General features: G+C 48.4%; 1 protein-coding gene across 2 annotated transcripts in view; it reads right to left on the reverse strand.

The window, feature by feature from the left end:
* PTDSS2 (phosphatidylserine synthase 2) overlaps positions 1-23,411 on the reverse strand; it is a 426,270-nt gene that overhangs the window by 157,348 nt on the left and 245,511 nt on the right. For both annotated transcript variants that reach the window (XM_085644752.1, XM_085644754.1), the window contains one exon: positions 13,066-13,180. In XM_085644752.1, the coding sequence (XP_085500878.1) occupies positions 13,066-13,180 (115 nt within the window). The remainder of the gene's footprint in view (positions 1-13,065; positions 13,181-23,411) is intronic.

A 23,411-nucleotide genomic window follows, 5' to 3' on the forward strand; every position in this document is an offset into this window, starting at 1 on the left:
ATTTCTACAGATGATATTTCTTTTATTAACCTTCCAACTCTGAGTGGAAAGCATACAAGACCGTGGAGTGTTATTGCGGCCATAGTCTTTTTGAAATTCATCAACAAAGATTCTATTGTGTGTTCTATTTAAGGCGACAAATTCCGCAATTCAAATGCAGTTTTTTTCCTCAGAATGATTTTGATTCCTGTAGCTAGGGATCTTGGAATTTTACAGAAAACATCCTGTCCTAATGATGGTCTAGTAGATTTACATCAGAAAAGACGAAAACAGCGACACCCTAACCCAATTTCCTTACAGTTTTCCACAATTTGGGACCACGTGCCGAGAAGAAGTGGCCGCCCATCCGGGCTTGATTGACTTCAGGAACTGTAAAAAGAGAACGATCACTTGAGCGCAGGGTGTGGGAAGGATGGTAGGGGCTGACAAGGTTTTGCAGATACTGGGGACCTGAGTGCGAGTGGATTCATACATATAGCAGAGTGCCTTAAACTCAATGTGCTTGTCCACTGTGAGCCAGTGGAGGTCATGAAGAAGGCCGGACACACAGAAGTGTTTAGGGAGCCGGAACAAGAGTCTAGTGGCAGAATTCTGAGGCACCGGAATGAGTTAGATCACAGTCTTATCTGCTTCCAGATAAAGAATGTTTCCATAATCCAGTCTAGACGTAATCATGGCCTGGATGACGGTTTTCTGGGCCAAGAAAGAAAGTACCCATAAGATCTTTTTAAGCCACCTCATGGTGACAAAGCACGAGTAGGCAGCTTGGGTTACTTGGGGATTCATGGATAGATTTGAATCTAACCAAAAACTAAGGTTCTACACCTTGTGAGTGGGTACAGGAAGAGTTCCAAGTTAAGAAGGCCAGTGTTTGGGTCCCCCAAAGCTGGGTATTCATGCCCAGTACCATTACCCTGGTCTTTTCACCATTCAACGTTAGGGAGTTCGAGTGAATTCAAGAGGAGACAAGGCAGAGACACGAGTTGAGATCTTCTGAGGAGGCATCTTGCTCAGACGATAATGAATAGATAATCTGAGTGTTGTCTGCGTATGAAAAAAGATTGAGGCCACAGTTTTCCACAAGGTCCGCGAGAGGGCGGACTTAAATATTGAAAAGCATAGGGCTAAGGTCAGAACACTGTGGAATATCGAAGAGTGGGTGTGTGCTAGAAGCAACATGTGCAGAGAAAATCTGAAATTCGCGGACCGTCAGGAAGGAAGATAGTCTGGTCAGTGTGGTGCCCTGGAACCCCAGATGAATCATTCCTTCGATAATACGGCCATGGGACACCGTGTCAAAAGCTGCGCTGAGGTCTAGTAGGATAAGCACGGCTGTGCCGCCCGTGTCTAGTACCAGCCTGAGATGCCCATTAACTCTTAATAGAGCAGACTCAGTGCTATGCTCAACGCGGAATCTGGATTGGAAAGGGTGAAGGGCATTCTGGGTTTCCACGAACATGGCGAGCTGAGTGTTGACATGCTTCTCCAGTATTTTGGAGTAAATGGGAAGCAAATAATTGGGCCTGTAATTGGACCAGCTGGACGGGTCCAAGTGTTTTTTTTTCAGTGGGGATAGCACCATAACATGCTTCCAGGCTTTAGGGAGGAGTCGCTCCTTTAGAGAGGAGTTCAGTAGTTCCACCCATCCAGTCTACTTGGCTTGAGGGTAAGCTTGGTGTAATGCCAGGATTATGAATTACTCAATGCTTCTGTATTTGATTGTTATTCTGAGATTGAGAATAGGCCTAAATTCTTCTTTTGGACCCTTTTTTTTTTTTTTTAACTAAAAAGTAACAGGAATAGCTCCCTGTTTCTTTTTGGTGATTGGGGACCCTCCTCCACTGCATGCTTCCATCGCAATAGATTAACTTTCTTCAAAGCAACTCCTGATTACATTTTCTTCAGTGGGATGGTGGGAAGAGGGGACTTGAAGTGAATATCCTTTCTGAACGATATTCAAAACCTATCTGTCTTTTGCCATCAAGAGCCACTCTTGATATTTGACTAGGTTTCCCACTGCTACTGGAGTGTTTAATGAAGATGGCGGAAGAAGGAGGTCATGATTTGGCAAGGGGCTTCCTTGCAGCTGCACATGGTTGCTGGCCTCACCTTTCCCTGGAGGCATTACAATGTTGGTAGGACTGTCTCTGATGGTGTTGTTGGTGTGACTATTGAGGGGTTCTACCCTCTGCAGAAAGAAGGAATAGTTTTTTACATGCAAGTCCTGTTCTCTCATAAGGGAATTTCCATTATATTCATAAGCACTTGGTTGGACCACAGAGCATTTCTCCAATACATTTTCTTAAGTATCGAGTTTCGCCTTTCTTCAGGAAGGCCTGCAGACACTTAAGAAAGAGATAGATTATCCAGCCTATATATGCAGGTTACAATGGCCCAATATTCCTCATCATGAAGACAAAAAAGGGCCAGAATAAGGACAATGTGAGATGATTTACAAACAGCATAAATCTCCCTCACAAACCCTTTTTTATGATAAACATGAAGGAGAAAAGAACAGAGTAGCCTCATAGGCTGTCATTATATGGCTAAAAAAGAAGCTGTGCCTTTGAGAACCCAGAGACCACCAGTATCCCATCATGCACAGCAACGCAGTTGCTTCAGTTCTTTTTGAAGGAGCTGTGTGAACGTATGTAGATTACATGAATACCTCTGTCCATTCCACCAGGGAGGAGGGAGGGTTGCTTATAACTATAACGCAAATTCCCCTACGAGAGGACAGGAGTTACAGGTAAGACATTATTTCTTCTCACATAGGGTATTTCCATTAATAGTCATTAGCACTGAATAGAGCAGCAAGGCCATCACCATATAGCACAGTGGAGGAGACAGAGGAATAATTGGAAAGCTTAAGCAAATAGATTTCTGAGGGAAGTCAGAATCTAGGCAGTAGTGCTTGGTGAATGTATGCACCGATTTCCAGGTAGCTGCTTTACACATTTCTGGAATAGGGCTATTGCGTAAAAAAGCAGCAGTAGCTGCTTTGCCCCTAGTGGAGTGTGCTTTAGGCTTAGCTGAGAGTGTTTTGTTAGCCTTTTGATAACACAATAAAATGTAAGACACGATCTATCATGAAATGGATTGCCTGGAGGTGGCTAAGCCTCTACGGACCTGAGTTGATAAACAACTGGTCAGATTTGCGAATGTCTTGTGTCGTGCCTACACAGAATTTTGGAACTTTCATCACGTCCAGGGAGTGAAGAGATATTTTCACTGGAGTAGAGGGATTCTGAAAGAATGTTGGTGATGAGATTGTCTGGTTGACATGGAAGTCTGAAACAACCTTAGAGAGGAACTTCGGGTGAGCTTTCATGACCACTTTGCTAAAATGAAATACAGTATATGGTTCATAAGAGCAGAGTGCTTGGATCTCGCTAACCCTGCGGGCAGATATCGCCACAGGGAAAGCGGTTTTCCAAGGCAGGTGTTGGAGAGATGCCTTGTGTATGGGCTTGAAGGGAGCCTGCATAAGGCATGAAAGGACTACATTAACCACCCATGGAAGAGAAGGGAGCTTGATGGGAGGAAACAAAGGGAGTAAACCCCATTGCCTTGATGCTGGAGGGGAACTGGTTCTATTGCATGCTTTTGCAGGAGTGAGAGAACTTCCTGTTTGAGGAGCATTAGATGTTCCGTGGACATTGGACGTTGTTTGGGTGGTATGGTTGGAGGAATTGCGGTAAGTTCCAGGCAGTAACCATACTGGATAATTTGTCTTACCCATCTGTCTGTAGTGATGGAGTTCCAGACAGGTAGGAACTATGAGAGTCTTCTTCCGACCGGAGTGGAATGGTCTGGAGGGAGAGGAGGGAAGTCATTGTTTGGTAGTAGGGGAGGTTCGGTTGTTGTTACCTCTGCCTCTACCCTTATTTCCTCTGTACCCACCTCTAAAATATGCCTTGTTGGGGGATGTTTGTGGGGGAAGTAGTGTCTGTGCTGTTTTTGGATGCGCCCCTATAAAAGGAGCGACAAAAGGAACCTCGTGGTGTTTGAGATTGTAATGCTCCCATAGATTTTGCAGTGTCTTTTTTCCTTTTCTCCAAAGCTGTAACCACAGCTGGGCCAAAGATGTGTTCTTGATCGAACGGCTGATTTAAGAGAGTTTTGCACTTCTTGTTTAAAACCAGAAATGCGCAACCATGCATGTCTGCGAAGTAAGACACTAGTGTGAAGAGATCTAGATGCGGTATCTGCTGCATCGAGGGCAAATTTGATGGATGCATTTGTAATTAACTTGCCCTCTTGGACCAGATCGTTGGCTTTGGATTTGTATTGATCAGGTAAATGTTGAATAAGATCTTCAAGCTCATCATAGTGAGCCCGGTCATATCTGGCAAGCAATGCTTGTGCACTAGCTATTCTCCAGTGATTGTCTGCTTGGGAGGCAACTCGTTTGCCTGATGCATCTAGCAGTTTAGACTCTTTGTCTGGAGGTGGGGCATCACCAGAGGTTTTGGAATAAGCACGTTTTCTTGCATTGGACACTAGCAAAGAACCTAAAGAGAGTTGTCCTTTAATGTAAATTGGATTGTTAGGGGCTTATACTTCTTATCAATCCGAGGATTGAGAATCCTGTCCTTGATAGGGTCTTTAAATATGTCTGGTGCATGCTTAATGACACCTTTGAGCATGGGCAATGTATGTATTGTTTTTTGTGACTCAGCAAATGTATCTAGGAGGAAGTCTTCGTCCATGGGGTCTGAATGTAGTTCAACACCATGATATTGCGCGGTCCTATTAATGAGCTGACTAAAACCTATATTGTCATCTGGGGGAGATGGCCTAGATGGGTATGCATTTGGATCAGGAAGGTCTGGAGGATCTGAGGGATTGTTGTAATCTTCCCATGTATCCTGTGGTATAGTAGTGTCATCATCAGGGTCTTCTAAGGGATCCTTATCGTGTACACCCACCCCCGTCCCCTGGATAATCCTCATCCTGTGTTGGTAAGGGTGAGTATGGAGAGAGTCTAGGAGAGTGAATAGGAGAGTGAATAGGAGAGTTTGTAGGAGACAAAGGTTTGGTAGGAAGAATAGGAGAAGAGGGTCTTAGGGGTGAAGTTGCAAAGTCTCTTTTCTTCACAGGTACCTCAGGAGAGTGAGGTATCAGATTTCCTCCTCTTTGTTGGGAGACTGACAATATGGCATGTTTTAGGGTCCACATGTAATGTCTTTGGTTTCGGATCGATAGGATCTAGCCAAAACAGTTCTTCCTGCTTGTTGTCTCCTTTCAGTGCCGATTTTTTCGGTTCCGAACGTGGTTTGATTTGGGCTCTGGAGCCGAAGGAGGGGTCTTGTGCTCCTTTGGTTTCGAAGTCGGTGTCGGGTCGGAAATCTTCTTCAGATCCAAAGGTTTTCGGTGTTTGTTCGGTTCTGAGGCCTTATGGTCTTTCGGTGCCGAAGGGTTCGATACCGAGGCTTTTTTAGGTGTAACAGGAATAGGGTGTATCCCTGATATCGGTACCGAAGGTGTTTTATGAGTACTAATATGAGACTTGCTCGGTCCTAAGCTGCCGGAAGGCCTTTCCTTGGTATTTGGAGCCAGGCCCGGAGGGGGTGCTGCTTCGGTCAAGACTAAGGCCTTCAGGCGAAGTTTTGACCAGAGTCTTCTGTTTATCTGATGGGCAGGGGCATGGACGTTTGCACTCACTCGTTGACCTGGAGTGATGTGGTCATCGGAGTCGGAGTCATCATCTTCAGAGAAGATGTCGAGCTCCTCCGAATCCTCTGCCTCTGGAACATCGGGGCCTTCGTCGAAGAGGTCATGTGGTGCGGGTGTAGCCTGTTAAGCCATAAAGAGTCGTTGAGCCCAGCGATCACAGATAGTCTTTTTGGATCGAAAAGAGGCGCAGGTCTGGCAATCCGTTTCCTCGCGTTCCGGTGAGAGGCAAAGGTTGAAGACCTTGTGGTGGTCAGTGTGTGGAAATTTAGCTCCACACTGGAGGCATTTTTTAAATGGAGTCCTTTCTATTAGCTGTAGGCCCGAATGGCACCGATCGGCCCAGTGGCCAACGTCGACGACCGGAATCGAGGATTTTGAGGTTAGCGCGTCGAAGGGCACACAAACGAAACAATACCGTAGAGTGGTGATGGGTTGCGTGTCGAAAAGGGTTGGAAACACGGTACCGAACCGGAGCACAGCAAGTCACATCCTGATGGCGGAAAAAACTATCCAAGGATGACCTATCTCGTGACTACAAAGACTACTTCCAAGACAACAACAAACTCCAAACATCTGAGCCCAACACCAGATGGCGATCTATGCACAAGTATGTATTCTGCAGCTCGTATGCCTCAAACAAATATTTGTGAAGGACATTTTCAGTAGGCAGTAAGATCTGCCAGGTGAACCTCTATAAAAGAGAATTGCAAGCCAGATGTAGCCAAGTGTAGAAGGTATGGAAGAATAACATCTTGGCAGGTAGTAGGGTCCAAGTTCTTAGAGGAACACCAATAGCAAAATCTCTTCCACTTGAAGGCATAGGCGGAGCGAGTAGGACGCTTAACCTCCTTGAGGATCTCCACGCACTCTTGTGGCAGATTCAAGTGGTCATACTGCACTAGCTCTGGAGCTATGCAGACAAATTCAAGGGGGAGAGATTGGGGTGTACAATTTGGCCTCCAAACTTCGATACCAAGTCTGGTCTGCATGGGAGCTTGAGATGTGGATGCTGTGACTGGCAAAGAAGGCCTGGGAACCACCACTGATGAAGCCACTCTGGAGCTATGAGGATCATCTTGGCTTTGGAGTGGAACAGTTTGATCAGGCCCGGCTGGATCAGGCAAATTGGTGGAAAAGCGTAAAGAAACTTGCAGGTCCAGTCGATCCGTGGGGCATTCTCCAGAGTCTCCGGATGGTAGTACCTGGAGGCAAACCTGCGGCACTTTCTGTTTTTAGCTGTAGTGAACAGGTCAATAGAAGGAGAGCCCCACATTTGAAAGATATTTTGAACAACCTCGCCATGCAAGACCCATTTGTGGTTTTCATCGAGAGCTCTGCTGAGTGCCTCTGTCTGAACATTTTGGACACCTGTGGGCGTCCGTGGAGGTGTGGCTTGCGTTGATCCTTACAAATTTTCCTTCCAAGAATCCACTGCAAACCTCAAATTTAGCTAAAAAGTCACATTTTCCTCTAATATCGGTATGGGAAAGTTGTGGGATCACCGCACGGCACAAATTTCCTACCACCCAGCGTTCCCCCTCAGTCTCCCGATAAAAATGATACCTTACTAGTGTGGAAGAGTCAAGTGCCTAACACATGGAAGGGCCAAAAACGTGTATAGATTGAGGGGGCCCAAAGCGGGTCCAAAAGGGCAGCTTGTGTATACATTTTTAAGCTGAAGCTACTTTGGTCACCCACACAAGTGAGGTATCATTTTTATCAGCAGACCAAGGGTAATGCTGGTAGTAGGAAATTTGTACTGGCAAGGTGATCCTACAACTTACCCACACAGACATGTGAGGAAAATAAAGCCGTTTTTGGCGGTGGGGGCATTAGCATGCCTATTCTCGGCAGCACCCTCACGTATAAAAAACAAAACAAAATGCATGGTGCCTAGTGGGCTTCTGCCCCACCCCCACCTCCTCTCCGCAGGGACACATCGAGGGGTATTGCTCACATCTGCCTACCGGGGAGGCGGGCAGAAAGACTGGAATTTTGCGGGGGTCGGGGCATTGGCATGCCCATCTCAGGCAGACCCCTTCCCTTAATACAATTTAAAAAAAATCCCTGTCATCAAGTAGACTTGCTGAACCACTCCCACCGGGCAGGCAGAAAGACTGATTTACCCCAAATTATTTTGGTGGGAGCAAAGACCCTTACTCAAGTGGCCGCTCCCCCCTCCCTGGTGTCAAGTGGGTGGATCCCAGGAGGGCGATCCCCAAGCAGGGATCCACTAGGGAGGGGTTCTATTGGAAGGGGGAGATTCTCTCCTTTCCAATGATACCTCTTCTGTCTTTCTACGTGCTCGGGGGCTTAGTTAGCTCGCGGCCGCCTGACGCACCGAAGGGGTTATAGACTTAGCTAAAATCTATCACATCGCACCATAAAAGTGCAGTGGAGCGATCAGATTCAATTGATGTTGCGAATAGTGCACACATTTTCCCACTGAATCCATATCATAACTTTCTTTGTCCCGTAGAAAAGAAGAGGAAGGAGCAGTTGCATGGGACTGCTTTGCAGCAGATACTATTATGGAGTCCAGAGGACAGTGCGTATTTGAAAAACCATGTTAGGCGTCTGCAGCGTTCTTGTACAATTGTATTGAATATAATTACATTTATATGGCGTTTACTAGCCCTGATGAGGTGTCAAAGCGCTTTTCGGCGAGCAACACGCTACTCCAGAACCCATAAAGGATAAGTGGTGAATTAGTATAGTGAAATATGAAAGAAATTTGAGTGGTGGATATGTTAGTTATTTGGATTGAGAACGATAGTGGAGGGATAGAAGAGGGGAAAAAGGTTTGCATGTATATAGCGCCTGCTACCCTTTATGGGGTGTTGAAGCATTTTTTCCAGTGAGTAACACGCTACTCCGGAACTCAAAGGATTAGTGGTGAATCAGTATGGTGAAATATGAAAGTAATTTGAGTGGTGGTATGCTAGAGACAATAGAAAAGTAAGTGGCAAGCACAGGAACCAATGATAAGCAAGCAATGGCAGGAGGGCGGGATGTAAGCCCCTTTTAAGATTAATATTAAATACAATAGATTTCATGAGCACAGGCGAAACCCAAACATGGAGGTTTCAGTTCACAACCTCATACTAATCAGGGGGAACTCTGTGTGGTGCAATAATCACAAGAAGACTTTTGCAGACCCATAGAATTTCAATTGCATAAAACACACCTTTTCCATTATTTACAGCTCCGATATTCTCTAGCGCGCCACACATCCCTCCTACAATATGTAACAGAATCCAATCAGCTTAAACCCAAAATTACAATGGAAAGCTGGGGGAAAATTGATCTCTTGCACTTAAAGATCTCTAGTACTCAATGCCCCAGATCCCTACACACAACTAAAGACCCACTGGACTCAATACATTAGCCCAAGTTGAAAGAATGGCAAGCAATCAAAATGGTAGACAGATGTCCAGCAATATAAGACAGGCTTCAATATTACAATTTACATACTTCCACTGAACAAATAACCCACACAAACTGTGGCAAATCAGACACAAACCTGAATTACTGTCCGAGATGCTCTACAGAAGGTGCTGGCTTCTTCCACAAGGTTTAGAGCTGCGGTCTCATTACAAAATATTGGACCAGAATGCACAACAAACTGAGTAAAGTCATAGGGTATACACTCACCCAGACCCTGCTATACTAGTACTGAGGAGTATGGGGTGCCCCAGGTGGGCCTCAAACACTTCATAGTCATTTGCCTGCTTGTGGCAAACACAGACATTGCAAGACAATGGATAACACCTACTCCTCCAACAATTGCGGATTGGACAAAGGGAATGGATGCATATGAGCCTTCTGAAAAGTCATTTTATATAGTTGTTGCTCATATCTTCCTACCCAGTTTATATCAGGAGGACCAAACATCCCTCGATGTCCTTTTCACAACTCAAGAGATCCTACCGCTCCAGAAGGACTTGCCTCTGGCAAACGTTCTTGGGACTGATGGCCTGCAAATTTTACACCCAATTTGACCCCACCCAAGCTCCCAAATTAGCAACACTATATAACGCCATTTATTCATCAGGTTCTCTTCCCCGACCCTCAATGGTGCACTTATCGTCACTTTACTGAAGCCACAAAGGCCTGATTTAGCACATCCCATCCACTGTCCATTTTACACACCAACTATAGGATCTTAACTAAACTTCTATTGTGTCGCGAACTACCAGAATTACTGGGCATAATCCATGAAGACCAGGCTGGCTTCGTACTGGGTTGTAACACTTCCCTCAATCTTCTGTGATTGTGGCATGTTAGTGGCAAATCTGCAGCTCAATTCAACAAAGCCTTCTGAATCAGCAGTGGATGTAGAGAAAACATTTGATTCCTTGCATTAGGTTTATATGCATGGGGTACTGTGACTATTTGGTATGGGCATCTATTGGAGTAAATGGATTTGAATATCATATTCTGCCCCTTCGTTTCCCCCCACCCACCTGGTTAAGGTATACACTGGGAAATGTATTTCTGTCCTGACAGAGTAGCCCCCTTTCACACCTGCGATTTACCATGACTATAGCGTCCTTGGCAGTCTGCCTGCGCCGCTATGGGGTAACCTGAGGTATACAGATTCGAGGTATAGCCCACATAGTATGGCTATAAAGTGACAACCGTCTTTTGTTTGCTTGCAATTCGAACCTCAACTTATCCAATATAATACAGGGTTTCACCAAATTTGCGACCCTCTTAGACCTCAAGGTGAATTAGGGGAAGTCCTGTATTTTTCCTCTACAACAAACCTGCAGGCATCTTCACCATTCACCGATGGACCCCAAATTGCAGTTCAAAATGGTCACACTTCAAAATTTAGGAATCAACAAATATAATGCTCCTAAAGATCTGCACAATGCAAATCCGGGCAAAGCGATTCAAGTGCTTCAAGCCCATATCATGTTTTGGTCATCTTTACCTCGGTCTGTGATAGATTGTGTGGCTTTGGTGAAAATGGTTGTTTAACCTCGTTTTCTTTATTATTTTACTAGTCTTCCCGCATTCTTTTTTTAAACTACAGGATTTATTCTTGATCACATTGCTCTGGGGGACAGGGCAACACAGTGTGTCCCTCACCATACTGAAACTTCTGGTAAATGCAGGAGGTCAGGCCCTCCCACGTTTTGAACGCTAATACTTAGCTGCATAGCAGCAATGGACAGCTTGTTGACTCTCCGAATACTCCCTATAAGAAACAGCGATCTCGATGGCAGACTTTAAGGAAGGTTTATAAAATGACCGTCTCTTCCCCTCCCTTCGCTTGGATGCTGAGGGTTTACTCTACAAAGCGGTGGCTTGTCTAGCTCGGATTAACAGACTGGCTGGCACAGTGACATCCTTTGCATGTGCTATGCACCTGTTGGGTATAGCAACCAACACAGGATGCTTGCGACCAGGACACTTGTGAATCTGGCATGCTACTGGACTCTCTACAACCAGCAAATTATTTTTTAATGGCAAGCTAATGGACTTCTACACCCTGGTAGCGGATTATGATCTCCCTCACAGGTAATTTCTCAGAAATTAATACATCATATACACTTTGCACACCCTTTTCTGCACCACCCTCGATGCACCATGTATACAAGACACTATGTTTCTGGCACATGGGGTGAGCGATTACTAGGTCCAGGTTACCCCTCAAAAATACTTGGCAGGAAGACCCGGCTAAATACTGGAATAAATAAAATACAGGAATAGCCTCCTAAAGTGTCTAGAGGGTCCAGATTTAAATACATTTAATTTAATATTCTAAACAAAGCCCATCTCACACCAGCCTGGATAAACAATCTTTCTAGGCCCCAGCGCAGGATGCCCCATAAGTTTTCTTTTTGATGCAGACCTTCTCTATATGCTATGGTCCTGCCCTCTGCGCCTGTCTACGATCAGCCTCCGAATAATGAACTCCCCTGAGGCAGTGCTCCAGGGACTCTTCCATCACCCCAAACCTAAGAGCCATGATTAAATTCCTAGACCTGGCACAAAAAAAGAAATATTTTCTATCAGAAAAAAATTTAAATAGACTTGTAGTCTTAAAAGATAGCGTGAATCAGAAAAGTAGATTAGGTTTGGACAGATTTCCAATGAAAAAAATGGCCAAAAAAGGCAGCTCTCTGTGCCCCAGGAACACTAAAAATAAAATAAATTAACTGCCAATTGTGTGGCATGATGGGATACAGTGGGAACAGTGAGGCGCTTATAGGCACAGTGTCACTTTTTGTATGCTTTTACATTGCAGTCCATCTGCAAACACTGCCCCTCATTCCCTTTTGTTTTTCTTTAAAAAAAAAGGTTTGTGAAAGATTTTTTCTAGTACCTTTGATGTAACTGGCGACTACTTTATTATATTGAATGTTTTGTTATAAATTGTAATTGAATTAGGTCATTTTTTTAGCCTATTATAAGCTGCAAACATACATACTTTCATTATTGTGCTGCTCCTTTCTACAGAAAGATATTATGCTGTTGTGCATATGTACAAAGTAGCATATATAATTTGTAAAATGGTCCAGGATCTTACATGTGGGCAGGACTATTTAGTGATTATGTTTAAAATGAGAATTCCCAGAAATATTACATTTGAGTGCCACTGTACTCCTTTTATTTTCATGTCCCTGGGAACTGCCCTAGAGGCCACCCAGGGAGAAATAGTCAGCGCCACCACACTCCTTGTATTTTAATCTCCCTGGAGACTGACATCACCCCCGAGGAGAAGAGTGAGGACAACACAGTGCCAATTTACTCCTTTTAAATTTTCTCCCCAGGGACAGTCACTGCCCTACCGGGTATAATGGATTTATCATGACCATGTCCTATAACGATATATGATGAAGAGGCAAAAACACAAAAGACTTGTTAGTTCTTGGTATTTAATTTCCTACATTTTCCTATACTCCTGCAACTGCTCAAATTGCATGGAGTGACTTGTTTCTTTGGGACTGAACTGCCATAGCTTCTGGCAGATCCAAAGCAGAGTGGCACCACAATCTCTACGATCCATATTTTGTAGTGGTGCTTCTGGCTCCAGCCAGCAAAGCCATTCATCACTAGAGATGTTAACCACTTCCAAGATGAGGTCCTCCAGCTTTAGTCTTTCTCACTCTATATGTCGGTCAACTTTGGCTGGTATGTAAGGACAGCAGAGCAGACATTGTCTCTTAACCATCTTTAAACCGAACATGATGCACGCGCCCGCACCCATAGTATGAGTATATCCCATGGTGATTTCTGCTACTTTTTTAACCTACCATGCTGTTTTAAAAGGAAATGGAAATGTACAGAAACATAGCACTTTTCAAACGACCACACTAAAAGTACTTTCCACTAATTATAAACTTGTCAATATTATTTAGTAAAATTCCTTACTACAAAAATGATGCCACAGACGGCTAACCATCTACGAAGGTTAGATGCAGGTTTCCATTCAAATTTAACCCAGCTGTACGGTGTGAACTGAAAGGCGATTCTCTTCATTTTTCCTCTGCAAACAAAACACAACAAAGTATGTGAACACTGCATTTGGTTTGTTACTTCAGAGTAAAACATGGAAGTGCAGGGAGTGTAAGCCCTTTCAGCTATAGCCATTAATACAAAATATGTGTATGATGAAAGCCCTCACTTTTGAAAACAGTAAAATTAAGTTCTGGACAGTTAATCACAAAATTAAACAGTTTTTTTGTTTCATTTTAGGGACAATAACATATTTCTATAAACCATCATAATGGTATTCCAATTATTGATTGTAGTAGATCACATGAAACAGTTAATTACCTATAACACCAGTTCTCTGTCATCCGTATCTTCATCAAGTTCATAAAAACTAAATAGTCTCATCAATGCATGGGGTCCTGAAACCATTTTATGTTTAAAACGTTTTTATTGAAACAAAAACAAACCATGGGGGAGGGGGATAGGAGGTCAGGATACATGGAATACAGTCAAAGAAAAAGGGTGCAACTCCAGAGGGTTGGCAATAGGTAGCGCAGTAAGTCAGGGGGAAAAACACAGTAAATGAAGGCTAGAAATACAAGCTATGGAACCCCGCCCGCGCATCCGACACCCCAAATCTAAGCAATGAAAGCCATCAGCGACTCAACAGAACACAATCCCCCCCCCCCCATCCCCCATCCTCCCAGTAACGAAAAAAAAAACCACACCCCCCCCCCGTCCTATGGTCCCGCACCAGAGTAATCCTCACCAGGAAGCCCCGCACCCCCCCCCCTCCCTGGGAGGTCCCCGCCTCACATGTAAACTAGTCCACCGGGGTCACCGGCGGCGTCAGCCTGAGAAGCCTAAGATACCTCGGGCAGGTGAGCTCCCGGAATTCAGTGGACAGCAGCGCTAGAAAGGGTTGCCACAGCTCTTCAAATTGGTCTATCTCCCCCGCAACCGTAAGCGACAGCTTCTCCATCCCCAGCACATGCCAAAGCCTATGCAACCAACCGGTGATGGAGGGGACGGTGGCTGTGCGCCAGTGGATTAGAATGTTCTGAACCGCAGACCCCAGCGCAATTGCGATCTGCCTACCCCTACGGGACTTCAGTGGGTACATTAGGTCATTGGGGAGGCCCAACAGGACATACGCCGGGAGTCGCGGCAGCTCTATCCCAAAGTGCTTATCCACCTCGTCCAGAACTTCCTTCCAGTAGGCGGTCAGCACTGGGCAATCCCAAAGAATGTGTGAAAGGGTACCTTCCTGCCCGCAGCTCCGCCAGCACCCCCTGTCAGTGTGCTTATGCATTTCATACAGTCTCTCCGGGGTGTAGTACCAGTATGTGGACACCTTAGTAAAGGTCTCCGTAAGGCCCGTGTGATATGCAGAGTGCCGCGCCCGATACGCAATTTTGTCCCATTCCTTGTGGCTGAGTGTCCTGCCCAATTCCCTGTGCCAGCGCTCCCTCCCCGGGTTGTAATAGTGAAACGGCGGGGGTTGTAGGTATTTGTACAGATCGGTAATTAGCTTAGCGTCGGAGGTCCGAGTAGCCAACCACCTCTCATACGGTGTAATTGGACGGGCGGCCGTGGCACGCACCTGGGGCTGGAGGGCCCAATGCCGAACCTGCATGTAGCGCAATCTGTCCAGCTCCGTCAGGCCGAACTCCTGGCGGAGTTGCTGAAAAGGAACCACTCCTTCCGGGCCATAGATCTGGAAGAGTGCCCTGCAGCCCGCCTGCACCCAGTGGGAGAAAACCCCCGGCTCCATCCCTGGGGAGAAGTCCGGGTTGCCCACAATGGGCGTGAGCGGCGAAGGGAAGGTGGTAAGGCCCCGGGCCTCACAGACCGCGTCCCACACACGCAGGGGGACCCGCGTAACAAAGGAAGCGTAAAGATTAGGGGGGCGATGCGCGCGGCGCAGGAATGGAACCTCTTGTAAGGTGCGGCCCGCCACTGCCTGGTCTTGGAAGAGCCAATGTTTGTCGGACTCCCACCTGCTCCACTCCACCAGATAGCGTAGCTGTGCCGCCTGAAAGTACTTACGGAGGTCTGGAATACCGAGACCCCCCGCCTCCGGAGCAAGCGTGGAGAGGACCCTCTTCATGCGTGGCCTGCGGCCCTGCCAGACAAAGCGGGAGATGTCAGCCTGCATTTGTCGTATCCAGCCCACCGGGGGCTGGAGCGGGAGGGCCCGGAAAAGATATAGTATCTGGGGCAACACCGTCATCTTGACCGCCGCGATTCGCCCCAGCCAGGACAGCAGGCCTTTGTTCCAGCGGCCAAGCTCATCCTTGATCTTCCTGCTGAGGGAGGCATAATTGGCCGTAACCATCTCCGGTAATGTAGGCGCCAGTAGGATCCCCAGGTACGGCACCGTGGACGAGGACCACTGCATGGGGAAGAGCCGCTGAAGATCCCTCCTGGTATCCGCAGCCAGGGACACGTCTAACGCCATCGACTTGCTCATATTCATTTTGAAGCCGGCCACCCCCGCAAAGGCGTCCAGCTCCCGGAGGCAAGCAGGCAGCGACCTCCTAGGGTCGTCCAAGGTCAACAGGACATCATCCGCGTAGAGACTGACGGTGTGGACGTACTGGCCCATCCGGACCCCGACAGCATCCGGATTATTACGAATCCTCTGAGCAAACGGCTCCATGTAGAGGGCAAACAAGAGCGGCGAAAGAGGGCAGCCCTGCCGCGTGCCGCGCTCGATGGCAAAGCCACCGGAGCTACACCCATTGACCCGCACCGACGCTGAAGGATGCTTATAGCAGTTAAATACCATGGTGCGGAACTTATCGCCGATTCCCAATTTCTTGAGGACCAGCTCAAGATACGGCCAGTGGACTCTGTCGAAGGCCTTCTCCGCATCGACGGACAGCAACATCCGCTCCCCCGAGATCCTTGAGGCCTTCTCCAGAACATGCGTCACCCGCTTGGTGTTGTCAACCGTCTGTCTGCCGGGCACAAAACCAGCCTGGTCCGCCTCCACCAGACCGGGGAGGTGTGGACTCAGCCTGGACGCGAGAATCCCCGTGTACAACTTTAGGTCGACATTTAAAAGCGAGATGGGTCGGTACGAGCCGCAGAGGGCCCGGTCCTTCCCAGGTTTCGGGATTACCGCGACCGTCGCCCTCAGGAGATCCGGAGGGATGGCTCCCGGTTCGGAGAAAGAGTTAAATAGCCGAGTAAGGACAGGGGCCACAACCGTGCAAAAAGTCTTGTAAAATAGCGACGTGTACCCGTCCGGGCCCGGGGCCTTGCCATGTTTCAGCCGCGCGATAGCGGAAATCACTTCCTCAACATGGATGTCCCGCTCCAGGTGGTCCGCCTGAGCCGGATCCAGTACCGGGAGGGTCACCGACTCCAAATAGCCGTCGGCATCCCGTGGCGAGGAGGGCTCCTCAGCATACAGCGCCTCGTAGAAGCCGCGGAAAGATTCCGCTACCTCCGCGTCCCCGGAGACAACCCCCCCGTCCGTGCCCACCAATTCTTTCACAACGCTACGCTGTTGCGCGACCCGGAGCCGGTGTGCTAGGAGCTTGCCACATCTGTCCCCCCCAGTGTAGTAGGCATGTTTCAAGCGTAGGGCGGCATACTCCGCCCTGTCAAGATCCAGAACCGACAGGAGCTTCCTCGCTGCCTTCAACTGCCTCCACACCCTCGGCGCCCCCGTGCGGCGGTGGACCTGCTCAAGCTCCCGGACCTGAGCTGTCAGCTCATCCCTCTTCAGTTGCCGCTCCTTATTTTCAGCTGCAGAGATAGAGATAAATTCCCCCCGAAGGACTGCCTTCAATGCCGCCCACTGTGTCGCCTGCGAGGTGTCAGTGTTGCTATTGTGGGTGAGATAGTCCCGTATGACCTCCCCGATGCGTTGCACCACCGACTTCTTGTGTAGAAGGGTATCCCGGAGGCGCCACACCCCCCGAGAGGGGGAGGCCGCCGGCCACTGGAAAACGCCGGTGACTGGGGAGTGGTCAGACAGGGTCAGGACCCCGATGTCCGCCGCCGTGGCAGCGGCACGCATCGGTCCACTCACCAGGAGGTAGTCCAGCCGTGAGTAGGTTCGGTGTGCGTGCGAGAAATAAGAGTAGTCCCTATCCGTGGGGTGCATGGAGCGCCAGAGGTCGTGCAAGTCCATTTCCGCAATCCGGGCCCTCCCAGCCTGGGACAGTTCCCCCGTCTGCGGGAAGCGCTGCGCCGATCTGTCCATCACAGAATCGAAGACAATGTTAAGGTCCCCCCCCAAGATAATGTGGCGGTCGGGGGAAGCAGTGACATCCACCAGCGCGGAGTCCAGGAAGCGCTCTTGGTGATCATTTGGGCTATAAACGGAGCCGACCGTAAATGCTATGCCTCCCAGGCGCATGCGATACGCAAGGAGCCTCCCCTTCTGTTCAGCACACTTATGCAAAACCTCCCCCCGAAAGGAGCTCGCTAGGAGAATGGCTACCCCCGCCGTCTTGTTCGCTGCCGAGGAAAAGAACTGGGTAGGGAACCTGGCAGAGCGCATCCTATGGCAATCTCGGGGCAATAAGTGTGTCTCCTGCAAAAAGCAAATGTCCGCCTGCGTCCCCTCCAGCAACGATAGGATCGCTCTGCGCTTCACCGGGTTATTCAGACCCTGAACATTAAGGGTCACCACCTTTAGGCCCGGCATTCCTCGCGGGGATCGGGAGCGCCATGCAATGGGCAGGGAATCAGCGGGTGGGGCGCGCGGGGCCGCCGCGCGGGACAAGCCAAAACAAAGCGGGCATAGACAACATCGGACGGGACCTTCCCAACCCCAAAACAACCCCCTCCCCCACCCCAAACACAACCCTGGCAACTAGCCACCCACAAACTCAAACACCCCATTGTCTCAGTCAAGCCCCAAGACGGGCAAGTCCGTAGAAAAGAACGAAGTGGACGTCCAGCCACTCTCTTCCATCCGCTCCCCCTCACCCCCCTGCCCCGTACCAAGCATGTAAAGAAGCTAAAGACATCTCCCCCCGGAGTGTGTGTTAGGCCGTCAAGGCCACGCCAGAGGAGCCGGTCGAGTCCCCGGCCGCCGCCCTCAGAGCGTCGGCCATGTCCGCCCTGATGGTAGGGGAGTCCGGACGCCCCACGCTGGCCGCTGAGCGCCGCCTCGTTGACCTCCGCCGGTTCCGTCTCTCCGAGGACCTCCACGACGGCGTAGCTCCTTCTTCCTCCGCCGCCGTGAGCCCCAGGACACCACAAATGTCTTGCAAGGAGCGTAGCTGGTGTAACACCCCATTCCACCGAAAAATCAGGCGGAAGGGGTGACCCCAAGAGTACTGCGTCTCGTGTTCGCGCAAAAAGTCAGTGGCAATCCTAAAGGACCTGCGTTTCTGCAGCGTGATGGCGGAGAGGTCCTGGTAAAGCGCCACCGGCCGATCCCGGAAAGTCAGGGGCTGTTTCCTGCGGGCCTCAGCCATGATGCGCTCCTTCAGTGGAAAGTCAGGCAGGAAGGCCAGAATGTCCGGTGGAGGTGCCGATGACTGGCGCTGCCGGCCGACCCTATGCGCCCTATCAATGCTGATGGGAAAGTCCGCAGCTTCCCCCAGGATCCCTCGGAACAGGGCCTGCAGGTAGCCCCTCAGATCGGACCCCTCATCCGCAGTCGGCACACCACGCACTCGGATGTTGTTCCTCCGAGATCTGTTCTCAAGGTCCTCAGAGTGGGCCTGGAGCTCCACACACTGCTCCCGGAGGCGGAGAACGTCCTGCTGTAGGTGGACTATCTCCTCCGCTCGATGTTGGCCCTCCGTCTCCACCGCTTCAACACGTTCGCCAAGGCCCTCCACCTCCCTGCGCACTTCTCGGACCTCACTGGCCACCTCCCGCTTCAGTGTCTGGAAGTCCTCCCTGAGGGAGCTAAACAGTTCCTCCATAAAGGCCCTCGTGACGGGTGGCTCCCCCCCAGTCACATCCGCCGGAGCCCGGGAGGACCCCGGTGAGGGCTGCGTCCTGTCCCGCAATTGCTGGGCCCTGCCAAGCATGTCCGGCAGGGTACGGTCCCCTTTCTTCGGGCCGCCTCTTCCAGACATCGCTAGCTCCGCAGTCGAGCACAGATCCAGGCGCCCCAGGGGTGCTCAGCCGCCGGCAAGCACTCGCCGTGGGTATCCCCCACGAGCGAAGTCGCTGCGTCACAGGTGACAAAATGGCGGCCCAGTCCGGTCACCGTCAGCCGCAGGAGCCCGTGCGAGACAACCAAGGGGGCCGCAGTGGGGGGGTCTCATCAGCACATCCCTCCGAGAGTCAGCCCAGCAGCAGCGGGGGTCACTTGCATCCAGCAGCCAGGACTCCGGCGAAGGCTGCCACCACTGCTCCTTCGGGGCCAAAATGGCGGCAGGGCGGAGCAGGCCAAAATGACCAGGCCCGACGACACCACCGGGGCCCCTGAAGCACCCCACAGTCAAATAAGTTCCACCACCGGCCCCAGTCCGTCACGCACAGGGCCCAGATGGTCCAACCCCATCAGGGAGTCCGCTGTACCTCGGCTAGGGGTTAGGGGCCCCCGCAGTGCGAGGTGTCGCCGTCACAAGTCCGAGTGCCGGGGCGCCCGTCTCAAGCCCTCCGCCCCGTCGGGTCCTCTCCCGCAAGGCTCCTTCGATCTCCGTCGAGCGGCGGGCCAGATCCCCTCCAAATCGCAACTTTCAGCACCAGGCCCAACCGAGGTGTCCGGACAGCACTCCAATGCGCTCCGCCCCTCGGGCTCGCCGTCGTCTCTCGAACTCGATCGAACTTTTGGGGGGGTTCCCCCCGAGGCGATCCGAACCAAAACAGCACCAATATGCACCCCTGATGCTCCGCCACTCTCCTCTCCCGCGCTGAGCCGCAGCAGGGGGAGAAAAGCGTAAGAAAAGGGCTCAAGCTTGGCCGGGCCGGAGGAGCTACGGGAGGAAGCGTCCGCTCACCCCGCCATCTTGGCCACGCCCCCCCTGAAACCATTTTAAACAGGATAGGAAAATATTTTCCACATGAAGGACAAAACTAATTGACAATCATCCATTATAAACGAGCCCTGGCAAAGCAAACAGGTCTGACTTTAATATGCTAACATATTCAAACATGGGGATGTACAAGTGTGCACTTGTGCTTGCCTAGAGTTGAATGTGTTAACACATTAAAACCTAACTTTGGCAATGGTTGTTTAACAGGATACTGCATTTGTGTCATATCAGAATGTGTGCCCTAAAAACGTAGGGCCTTATGACGAGTACGGCGGTCCATTGGACCGCCGTACTCCTCCATGATCAAGTATCTCGCTGAATTTTCAAACAGAAGTTTGAACAAAGGCGCACTATACACCAGCCCTATAAGGTGCGAATTTTCAATGTAGCTTGATTTTAGCAAGTAATCAATAAATCAGAATACTAATACAATGAATTGCGTGTGATAATGTAGTCCAAACACTGAATGACAGTGTCAAATGAAAAACAATGTCAAATGAAAAACAAATACAATGTTGTAATACGAAATAGAACTCATGAAGGTTGCGATGTCAGAGGTCAGTTCATATTACATGGCGAGTGTCAATGCTCTTCAAACAAAACTTCACAAGTGTCTATAAAGCAGAAGTCAAGAATCTTCTTTATTTTCTTGTTCCGAAAATTTCAAAAGAATAAATGCTTTCAAAACAACGTCATGGCGTCCCAATGCATTTCGGTATCAAAACCTTCGTCAGGGGAATGCTGAAAGAATACATATGTATATGTATATATATATAATTCATATATAAAATTCGTTTCTGAGATGCAAACAAGTATAATGTGAAAAGCAAGTAATGTATACACATATAACATTGTTAAAGCCTTAACATCCAGTATTATACCAGCCAATTACATGTTTGGTAATAAAACAAACACTATCGGTAATCTGAAACAAAACTTTTTTGAAACAGAGCACTTGAAAACATGCAGACAAATGTTAACATTTATGCCCAAATGCGCTTCGTGTGATAAGCATGAAAAAAAACATCAAAAAGGATTTATTGTGAAGGGCCACCGAAACCACATGAACATAGCAGTGTAAAAGGCCAGAGAGAGTGAGCGTCTACGTAATTTCCACTAATCCCCAATACACCAATATGACGTGGTATCCTTAAATAAATGTGATGGGAGGGCTCACCTCCGAAAGTCTCTGAACACTTGAAAATGTCAAACACGAATATTTTGTTGCCAACTGACGATACTGAAGGAATCAAGGGGAACAAACAGAGGTATTACCTAAGGGTGTCTGGCATCCAAGGTCAAAAAGATTCAAAGTGTTCAATGTAGAGAATGTAAAGGGTTCCCACTTACTTAACCGCTGTTTGCCAAAGGCATGCACATAGAGTGCACCGCTAACCCGGAAGTTTGCGGTGACGATGTATCGTAGGCGTCTGTGTGAATAATGAGGGCAGCAATGAGTACATGAGTTACCGAAAGTTATCTCTGCTAGAGAACTAATCAAATAGTGAGTGCCATGGCACTGTGTTCCCTGCATCAATATGTTTCACAGTTCCTCCGCGGGGTTCAGTTTGCTCAAAGTAACAGCAGCAAGGATGTGTAACCGTGCGAAAGCGATGCCGTAGTGAATATAGAGAAAGGACTACGTAACGTGCGTCAGTATGTGCCTAACATAGAGAGAGGACTGATCTGAGAAGTGAAACTGCTCAAAGTGTGCAAACAGCTAAATCTAAAACAAATCGAGTGTACGAAAACTAAAGCCACATGTACAAATAGTGATGTGAATCAAAAGCGTCAAGAGGGTATAGAAACCAGCTGAAAAGACAGGAGTATAAGAGTGTGAAAGAAACTGCACAGCTGGTTTCTATACCCTCTTGATTACCTATGGTGTACTGTGGTGTTTACCTCTTATCTCTTTGTATACTCTCCAGACGCTTTTGATTCACATCACTATTTGTACATGTGGCTTTAGTTTTCGCACCTTATAGGGCTGGTGTATAGTGCGCCTTTGTTCAAACTTCTGTTTGAAAATTCTGCGTTCTTATATTTTGTAGCCTGTTCGGGGGTTGAACAGGTCATACATAGGCAGCACCCTTGACAATAAGGTTTATAGTTACACCTTTCGTTTTTTTAAAATAACTTACTTTTTTGATACAATTTGGAGTGCAGGTTGTCTCTCCCCCCACTCTAGTCAAGTATCTCGCTGGGCATGTGCTCTGCAACCGTCATGAATATGCTGACTGTGCCGATGCCGGCAGCACCCAAGCATATTCTGAGTTGCCTTTTCACAGCAACTTTCATGGCAGTGAGCCCGCCATGAAAAGGATTGCGGAGAGGCAACTAAGGGGGTCCTAGGGTGCATGCGGGGAAGGGCATGTAGTGCCCCCCTGTAACTGCATCCCAGTTCCTGCATGGGGTGGCATACATGCCACACCGTGCAAGAACGTGCTGCAGGCGCTGTCACGGTGGCTGACTGCATGTTCGGCTCTCCTATGAGCCTAACAGCCCACCGCAGTGAAACTTACGCACCCGCCAGCACGACCCGGCAGGGATACCACGACTATGGCGGTCCTCAAGCGGACAGCACCACAGCCCAGTGGCGGCACTGCTGGACGACAGCCAAAGTCATTATAAGGCCTATAGTGCAAAAGTAGTGTTTAACTGTCTACAGAAAAAACCCTTCCACTAAGTAACCAAAAAACAAATGTTTAGGTCATCCCAAAGGCTCATACACTGACAAAAATATTGATGGAGGATAAACCACAAGACTCGAGAATAAATAATAGGGGCCCGATTACAAGTTGGGCGGTTAATTCAGTCCCATGCGTATAGGCTGGAACTACGAGTTTAGTTTTATTTAACGCATAATTATTGGGTGCGTTAAATAACTCAACATTAGTTAAACTTGGGCAGGGGGAACCTGCCTAAATTTAACAGGGGAAAATATACAGTATTTACAGTATCATGCAGATTTGGTTTATGAAACACCAAAATCAGCATGTTATTCCCCATATGCTCATGTTGGCTGTTATTTATTGCACCCAATAGATAATGTACCCTGTAGAATAGTTATTTTTCAGGGGCGATAAATAATGCCTAAACAGATAATCAGGCCCTTAGACTTTATATTTCAAATTAAATCATATTTCGTAAGACACCACACAATATTTAAATGTTGATAATTTTTTACCACGGTATTGCGACCTGATGCTAGACTTCTTTAATGAATATTTTACAGAGACTGGAAAAGTCACTTATATAGGATGGGTATTCACAGTGGTCAAATGAATGGAGGTGGGCCTGGATCCTGGCAGGAGAGTAGGA

The sequence above is a fragment of the Triturus cristatus genome, chromosome 3_1 (assembly GCF_964204655.1).
Source record: "Triturus cristatus chromosome 3_1, aTriCri1.1, whole genome shotgun sequence".
In the NCBI taxonomy this organism is placed as follows: domain Eukaryota; kingdom Metazoa; phylum Chordata; class Amphibia; order Caudata; family Salamandridae; genus Triturus; species Triturus cristatus.